Source organism: Alligator sinensis, unplaced genomic scaffold, assembly GCF_000455745.1.
Source record: "Alligator sinensis unplaced genomic scaffold, ASM45574v1 scaffold769_1, whole genome shotgun sequence".
Lineage (NCBI taxonomy): Eukaryota > Metazoa > Chordata > Crocodylia > Alligatoridae > Alligator > Alligator sinensis.
In genome coordinates this window covers 177729-185381 of record NW_005843322.1, presented here as the reverse complement: position 1 = coordinate 185381, position 7653 = coordinate 177729, and the positions used below count along the sequence as shown (strand labels likewise).

Here is a 7653-nt window from a genome sequence, read left to right as displayed (position 1 = left end):
ACTCTTTCACCTGAAGCAGGGTGGACGCTTTTTGTTTCTTGTATGCGTCTGTGGTGAGGTCTGCAATTACACTTCTAGCCGCACCTAGCAACAGTTCCTGTCTCGTGCAGTTTGCTTGTGGTTATATTCAGTGTGGGTTTCAAGCAAACCGTTTCTAATACTTACTACAGATACAACAGAAGTCAACGTGGAGAAACAGAAAGATGAGGAGTGCAGTTGCCCCAGGGCCAGTGCGCTCAATGGCTTGGAAGTTATTGAAAGGGAAGGTCCAAATTCATCCCTGGTACCACTCCAGTGAAGCCAGCAGGCTGTGAACTGGCCATGATTTCCAAGGATGTATGTGAGGCTAAGCTGGAGTCGGAGCAGATGACAGGGAATAACAGAAGGAAGCAGGGAAGGAGGAGGATCAGCTGGACGTTTGGGCTGGCTGGTTGGGAACGCACTGTGCGACGAAATGAGTGTGCAAACAAGCAAGCAGCATAGGGGACCTGTGCTAAACAGCGTTAACAACGCAGTGCACTGAGTCGTAGCCTGGGGGTTAAAATCACAGCAACCACTGGCTTGGTGCGAAGCTGCTGCAGAAAAGGCAGAGCAGGCGTTATGGATGAAAAACGAACAACGAGCAAGTCTGTAAGGCCTGAGACAGCGTGCAAAACTGGGGCTCGCTCCACCAGGGCATGATCCCTACCTCGGACACGGTACCGCACGGGAGCACCAGGGAGTGGAAGTGAACGGAGGAACCTGGGCAGAGCTACGTCATGCAAAGGGAGGTCGTAATCACGCAGAAGAGGTCGCTGGGCATAAGCAGGTGGCAAGGCGAGTTCAAGAGACAGCTAGATTTATCCCAGGGGAAAGAGGCGGGGTCTGCGGAGAAAATGGGAAGCTGGGTTTCAAATCCAAGGGGAGGGGGCAGGGACTGGGGTCCAGGTGACTGGCCCCTGTTCTTAGCCCGTCCTGGGGCAGGCTCCCGGGGCACAGCTCCGCAGAAGCCGGGGGAGGGAAGCCGGGCTTGTGCATCGCAGCCGGCCTCTCCTCGGCGTGGGTCTTCTGGTGCGTCAGCAAATTCGACTTCTGGCAGAAGCTCTTCTCGCAGACGGTGCAGGTGAAGGCAATCATTTCCCGGGGGGGTTTTGGTGGGATGTAAGCCGGCGGCGAGGCCTCTCTGCTCCCCACGGACAGCTGCACCAGGTCCCGGGCGTGGATCTGCTGGTGCACCTTGAGATAGCGCAGGGAAGAGAAGCTCTTCCCGCAGTCCCCGCAGATGCTCCGCGACACCCGGGTGTGGATCTTCCGGTGGACTTTGAGGGAGCCCTCGGCCGTGAAGCGCTTCCCGCAGTCCGCGCACGCGTACGGCCGCTCCCCGGTGTGCATGCGCTGGTGGATCTGCAGATACTTGGCCGTGAAGCTCTTCCCGCAGTCGGGGCACGTGAAGAGCCCCTCTCCCTTGTGCGTGCGCTGGTGGATGCGGAGGTAGTCCTTCTGGGCAAAGCTCTCCCCGCACTCGGGGCAGGTGAAGGGCTTCTCCCCGGTGTGGCTGCGCTGGTGCATCTTGAGGTACCGCGTGGTGGCGAAGCTCTTCCCGCAGGTGTCGCAGGCAAAAGGCGCGCCTTCGGCGTGGATCTTCTGGTGGATCTTGAGGTAGCCCTTGGTGGAGAAGCTCTTCCCGCACTGACCGCAGGGGTACGGCGTCTCCCCCGTGTGCAGCCGCTGGTGGATCTTGAGGTACCCTTTGGTGGTGAAGCTCTTCCCGCAGTCGGGGCACGTGAAGGGCGTCTCGCCCGTGTGGACGCGCTGGTGGATCTTCAGCGAGCCCTTGGAGATGAAGCTCTTCTCGCACTCCAGGCAGGCAAATGGGCGCCGGCCCTTGTGCTGCCCCAGGTGGATCTTAAGGTAGCCCTTGGAGGTGAAGCTCTTCGCGCACTCCGGGCACGTGAAGGGACGCTCGCCCGTGTGCTTCCGCAGGTGCACCTTGAGGTCCACTTTGCGGGTGAAGCTCTTCTTACACTCGCTGCACAGAAAGGGGCGTTCGCCCGTGTGCTTGCGCTGGTGCATCTTGAGGTCGCCCTTGGATGGGAAGCGTTTCCCGCAGTCGCCGCAAGGGAAGGGCTTCTCCCCCGTGTGCAGCCGCAGGTGGATCTTCAGGTAGCCGCACTGCGTGAAGCGCTTCTCGCACTCGGGGCAGGCGTACGGCCTCTCGCCTGTGTGGATGCGCAGGTGGATCTTCAGGTCGCCCTTCTGGGAGAAGCACTTCCCGCACTCGCTGCAGGGGAACGGCCTCTCCCGCTTGCGGCTCCGGGGCCGCATCAGCAGCTCGTGTCTCTCCAGGAAGCTCCTCTCGCGCTCCGGCGGGCCGGGGGGTCTCTCTGCCCCTGGGGACTTTTGCGGAGCCAGACTGCTCAGGGGTCTCTCTGGTGGGGTGCATGCAGAGCCTCTCGGTGTGGCCTGCAGTTTGCTAGGGTTTGGGCAGGATTTCGTCTTTGCTGGGCTCTGGGGCACCTTCTCCTTGAGCTTTGCAAGGAAGGGCTGGATGGGCAAGCTTTCCACCTCCTCCTCCCGACTCTTTTCCTCCAGGCTTTCATTTGTCAGCCCATCATCTACTGGAGAGAAAAGGAAAGATCATGTCATGTTATACGGACATAACAAAAGGTATAGCATCTGGCTGGAGAAAAAATCTTTGACTAGCTGCAAACCCCAACGATGTCAAGCGCCCCTGGGAGAAACCCCGCTTGGATCTGAATGGTGATTAGTGTGTGTGGCCAGAAAAGTTGGGCTGGCTGGGCCTTCAGTTGGGCTTATCCAGCCCCCTGCTCAAGGCAGGAGCATCCCTGAATAAACCACCCCAGACACGTGTCTGTCCAACCTGCTCTTGAACATTTCCAGGGACAGAGAGACTCCACCGCTTCTCCAAGTGCCTGTTTTAATACTTGACCACCCTCAGTCAGAAAGTTCCTCCTAACTTCCTCCAATCTGAATTTCTCCTGCTGAGGGCATTGCTCCTAGTCCTGTCCCTTACGGTCAGAGAAAAAGGCCCATCTCCATCCTTTCTGTCATCCCCTGTCACGTATTTGAAGACCATTATCAAATCCCCTCCCCAGTCTTCTCTTCTCCAGACTAAATACCCTTAGCACTTTCATCTTTCCTCATAAGTCTTGCTTCCCAGGCCTCTAGTTATTTTTATTGCTCTGAGCTGGACATTTTGCAAACTGTCCACATCCTTCTTATAAGTGTGAAGCCCAAAACTGGACATAGGACTCCAGGTGAGGCCTCCCCAGTGCTGAATATAGGGGAACCATCATTTTCCTTGATTTGCAAAGGAAACTTCTGTTAACACAACCCAGGATGCAGTTGGGTTTTTTTTGCAACAAGAGCACACTGCTGGCTCATATTTAGCTTATGGTCTACTGTAACGCCCAGGTCCTTCTCCGCTGCACTGCGGCCCAGCTGGTCACTCTCCAGTCTGTGTTGTGCACGCTGTTATTCCATCCCGAGTACAGGACTTTGCACTTATCGTTGTTGAAAGTCATCCGGTTGATTGTAAACCATTTCTCCAGCTCAATCTGCATCTAGCCCTGTCCTCCAGGGTCTGTAACTCCATCCGACTTGCTGTCATCCACAGATTCGCTAAGCCTGCAATCAATCCCATCATCTAAATCATTAATGAAGATGTTACAATTACCGGACTCAGGACAGACCTCTGGGGAACCCCACTTGATCCCTCCTCCTAACTAGATAGCAAGCCATTGAGCACGATGATCCAACCGGTTGTGTATCCACCTTACAATACTTTCACCCAGTCTGTGGGCACATCTACATGCGTGCTTTAATGCGCATTATTAGCCTTTTTTAATGTGCATGAATAAAGCGTCACAAAATACCATTCATTTTCACTAATGAGCATTAAAATAGGCTAATGAACCTTTTCCTAGTACCTCACAATGGAGGTACTACATGTAATGTGCATTAGCAAAAGTGCATTAATGAATGTGTAGATGCACCCTTTATTTTCTTAATTTATTCTTTAAAAATACATGTCGGCTGTGAGTGTTCATACCTCCCATGCTGCTATGGTTTTGCTTGACATCACTGGAGATCAGAGTGTGTTTTAAGTGCTTTCACTGCACGTTTCTTACTGCAATATGTTTATATTTCTTTTAAGTGTAACCTTAGTTCTGAATTTCCTGGGTTCGTAATGCTTGTTTTTTTGGATAACTGCAACATCCCTGCCAGGTTTTTGCCCTTCAATTACTGACCCATACTTTCAACCTTAATTGCATCTTTAGTGGAGTCTGTCTGTTTTGTCTGGGATATTAGCAAAGCTTAGAAATTGGAGAGACATTAACAACAACCTCAAATCTGCTCCCTGCGCTTTCACTCACAAAAGAGCTCGATAATGTGCAATTACAATTATACACTCCCGGCAGAGTGAATCCCACCTCGCTGGTAGGTGACTTGGCTTTTCATGGCCCATGCAGCTGCCAGGAACACAGAAATATCTTTTTACCTAATGAAGTGACCAGCTCGTAGTTCTCCTTCATCACGTCCCAGTACAGCTCCTTCTGCCATTCGACCAGCTCTTTCCATTCTTCTGGCGAGAAATAGACTGCAACGTCCTCGAATGTCACCGGGGCCTGAAATACAAATCTTGACCTCTTTAGCAGCATGGTGCCAGCAGTCCTGACCCTCTCCTGGGAAAGTGGGGTTCAATGCACAGGGAGGATGGCTTACTGCTGATACAAGGGGTCTGCTAGTCACATACCCAGTCTCTACCAGTGGCAGTATCCAGTGCTTCATAGGGACACTTAACAAATTGTAATCCAGAATGATCTGTACATAGTGAAAATGTCTTTGCAACTCCATACCAGCTAGTGATTTGGAGTGAGCTCTGAAGAGGGGAGTAGAGTTTTTTTGCAAGTGTTGTTGCCAGTCTTGGCCATTTTCAAGGGGCCTAGGCCAAACTGTGGCTAAACAGAAGGCCCCAAAACCTGGTTTTGAGCGACCACAGTGTGACACTTTGCAGATGTGACAACGCTTTGTTAGCAAAGCAAAGAAAACCATCCCCATGTCTAACTAAACCAGTAATGAGATACAATTAAACAGAGCACAAGGCCTGAAAGGAGACATTATAAGGGAAGATCCTATATTAAATCATCCAAATACACTATATCATATAGTTTTATCTTAAAATATTTGTAGTAGTGAGTGATGTAACCAAATGTTTTATATGCTGTTTTGCTATAGGTGATATATTTTGGATCAGATGCTTAGATAATTTGTAAAAAAATCCAACCCCCGCCCCCCCAAAAGCCCCCAACTGTGTCAGAGAAACCCATAAACTAATGTAAAGAAGAAGCAGGCCAGTGCTGAACAGCATTCCACCATGGGGAAGGAAAGGAAACTCTCCCTTTTACTTTCCCAAGGATATAAATCCCAACTAACTGACACCTTCCAAGCCCATGAGAGAGCTGGTGCCAAATGTTTCAGTCTCCACCCTTGGAGATTTTGAAGACCCGGCTGGACAAACATTGGCTGGGATGATGTAGTTGGGGCTGGTCCTGCTTGGAGCAGGGGGTTGGACTAGATGTGACCTCCTGAGGTCCCTTCCAGCCCTCATTTTCTATGATACTATGGATCATTTACCAGAATATTAAAACAAGCCATCTACAGATACAGGTTATAGGCTGGAGGGAAATTTGGAGAATTCAACAAATTCAAGAAGACCTGCTGTCAATCTGCGTGCCACCGTCCTCCCACCTTTCAAGTCTCCCCAGGTGGCATAGATGAGAGAATGTGTGTGGTGATGTCATGGGCAGCCAGATAGACTTTGGGATAAATGCTTGCTTTAATGTTTTAAAATGCAAGCACAGAAAGGGTTGGGCTGTAGCCCAGTTTCTGCCACTTCTATCAGTAGCCAACCCAGAGGCTATCTGTAATCTGGGTAACAGTGTATGCGAGCAACTTACCTAAAACACCATTGGATGTTCGCACAACTTTGCAAGTGTTTAAACTTGTCCTGACTTCTGTGAAACTCAAGGTCTTAATGATGCCTGGTGCTAAGGTGTTTCCCAGTGTCGTACATGTCACGGTAACCTGTGTTTCCTTCTCCAGGTTTGCATTGCTGCTGCCTTTCTGCTTCACTAGCTGGACTCTTGCTCTTGGGTTTTACAAGTAGATACCCACTTTACCTTCCTTAGGTCAGGAGCCTCCACAGACAGCTGTGCCCAGATGGCATGAGGCTGGCCATGCCTCTATGTCTGGCCACACCTGCATGGGGGAGGAGAGGAGGGAGGAGGCAGCGCGGTCCCTACTTGTGACCACCTACAGCAATGGTCTGTGGGCCATTTGTCAGGCGTGTTAGCTGTTCTGCTCCTGACTCCTCTGGTTATGTGACTCTGGCTCCAAAACTCAGCCACTACTTTTGGTCTGACTCCGCATGTCCTGGAAGGTAATGCCTTATACTCCTTATTAGCTTATTTACCTCTGGCATGTCCTCTCTGAACTGAATCGTTCTTATCTGTTTTCCTACAAACTCTTTGGCAATCCCTCACAGTCAAGGATGACTGTCTTCCATGATGGTCTTATTTGTGGGTCTCAAGATGGCCGAGGAAGCCGATCTGGGATCCATGCACTCTGTTGCAATTCGGGCACGTGTCTCCATGCCGGTTGCGTGGCTCTGGGTTCTCGGCTCAGTCCACAACAGACTGTTTCTGCCACTCCTGCTTTTCCATCTCCTGTTGTCGTTGTAAGGTTTCAAAGTGCTGAGATCGCTCCAGCAGACTCTTCCTCTATTTGGGGCGGTCCTGGGTGACAGTCTCCCATGAGCTGATGTCAGTAAAGCCTGAAGAAGGGTGTTGGTGCTCAAAAGTTTGCAAAGAACAATTTTCCCAACTAGTTAGTTGGTCTAAGAAAGATATCACCTCTAACAAGATCTCACATCTACTCTAAATAAGAGATCACATCTACCCAAAGAACCTTGCTGCCGATGTCCTTAGACCAACACGGCTACAACCAACAACCCTTGATGTCAATGATGCATTTGTTTCAAGTTGGCCTTGAAGCACTTTCCCAGCCCTCTTTGTGAGCATCCGCCTTGGCTGAGCTGGGAGAATAAAACTTGCTTCGAGAGTCTGGAGTCAGACATCCAGATGACGTGGTCGGCCTAGCAGAGTTGATGTCAGACGATCACCACCTCGATGCTCATGGTGTGTCCTTAGTAGTGGGCACCAATGTTGGTGCATCTGTTTTCCCACTGGATTTGAAGGATCTTCTGCAGGCAAGCTTGATGGTATTTCTCCAATGACTTATTTGTCTTCCTCCATGACATATCACTAGCTTCGGGACCTACAATGTCTTTTTGGGGTGGACCGACAAAAACTGAACTCAAGATTGCAGAACAGGTAAACCACTGACTTCTATAAAGTCATTATAACATTTTCAACATGAATATCATCTAATTCAATCTTCTAACACTGCAAAGACAGTGGATATACTGCAAAGACAGTGGCTCCAGTGGCTCCAAGGACCCAGTGGCTTCCACTGCACTATCACGATAACAGCCAGGTCTTTTTCCAAGTAGTTAAAATTAATTGAGAATCCAAAATGTAAATAAGGAAGAATGATAAGGGACGTTGTTGGGATTTTTTGGGGTGTTGTTTT

At 50.5% G+C, this 7653-nt stretch overlaps 1 protein-coding gene across 3 annotated transcripts; it reads right to left on the bottom strand.

Moving 5' to 3' along the window:
* Positions 1–10: 10 nt before the first annotated feature.
* Positions 11–5149, bottom strand: LOC102374868 (gastrula zinc finger protein XlCGF57.1-like). 3 transcript variants are annotated; one of them, XM_025194840.1, is made up of 2 exons: positions 4502–5149; positions 11–2597 (listed from the first exon to the last, which is right to left on the bottom strand). In XM_025194840.1, the coding sequence occupies exons 1-2, from the start codon at positions 4659–4661 to the stop codon at positions 823–825; spliced, it is 1935 nt and encodes a 644-aa protein (XP_025050625.1). In that variant the 5' UTR covers positions 4662–5149; the 3' UTR covers positions 11–822. The 3 variants fall into 3 exon arrangements, 2 of the variants coding, with proteins under 2 accessions (XP_025050625.1, XP_014382627.2); XM_014527141.2 differs by having other exon boundaries at positions 11–2594; XR_003092276.1 differs by having other exon boundaries at positions 2470–3627; positions 4502–4614.
* Between the last annotated feature and the right edge of the window lie 2504 nt (positions 5150–7653).

Excerpts from the sequence above, each read along its gene's own strand:
- LOC102374868 (XM_025194840.1), bottom strand. The coding sequence starts at position 4,661 with ATGCTGCTAAAGAGGTCAAGATTTGTATTTCAGGCCCCGGTGACATTC. Across the intron at positions 2,598-4,501 it reads CGAGCTGGTCACTTCATTAG|TAGATGATGGGCTGACAAAT; the intron begins GTAAAAAGATAT and ends TTTTCTCTCCAG.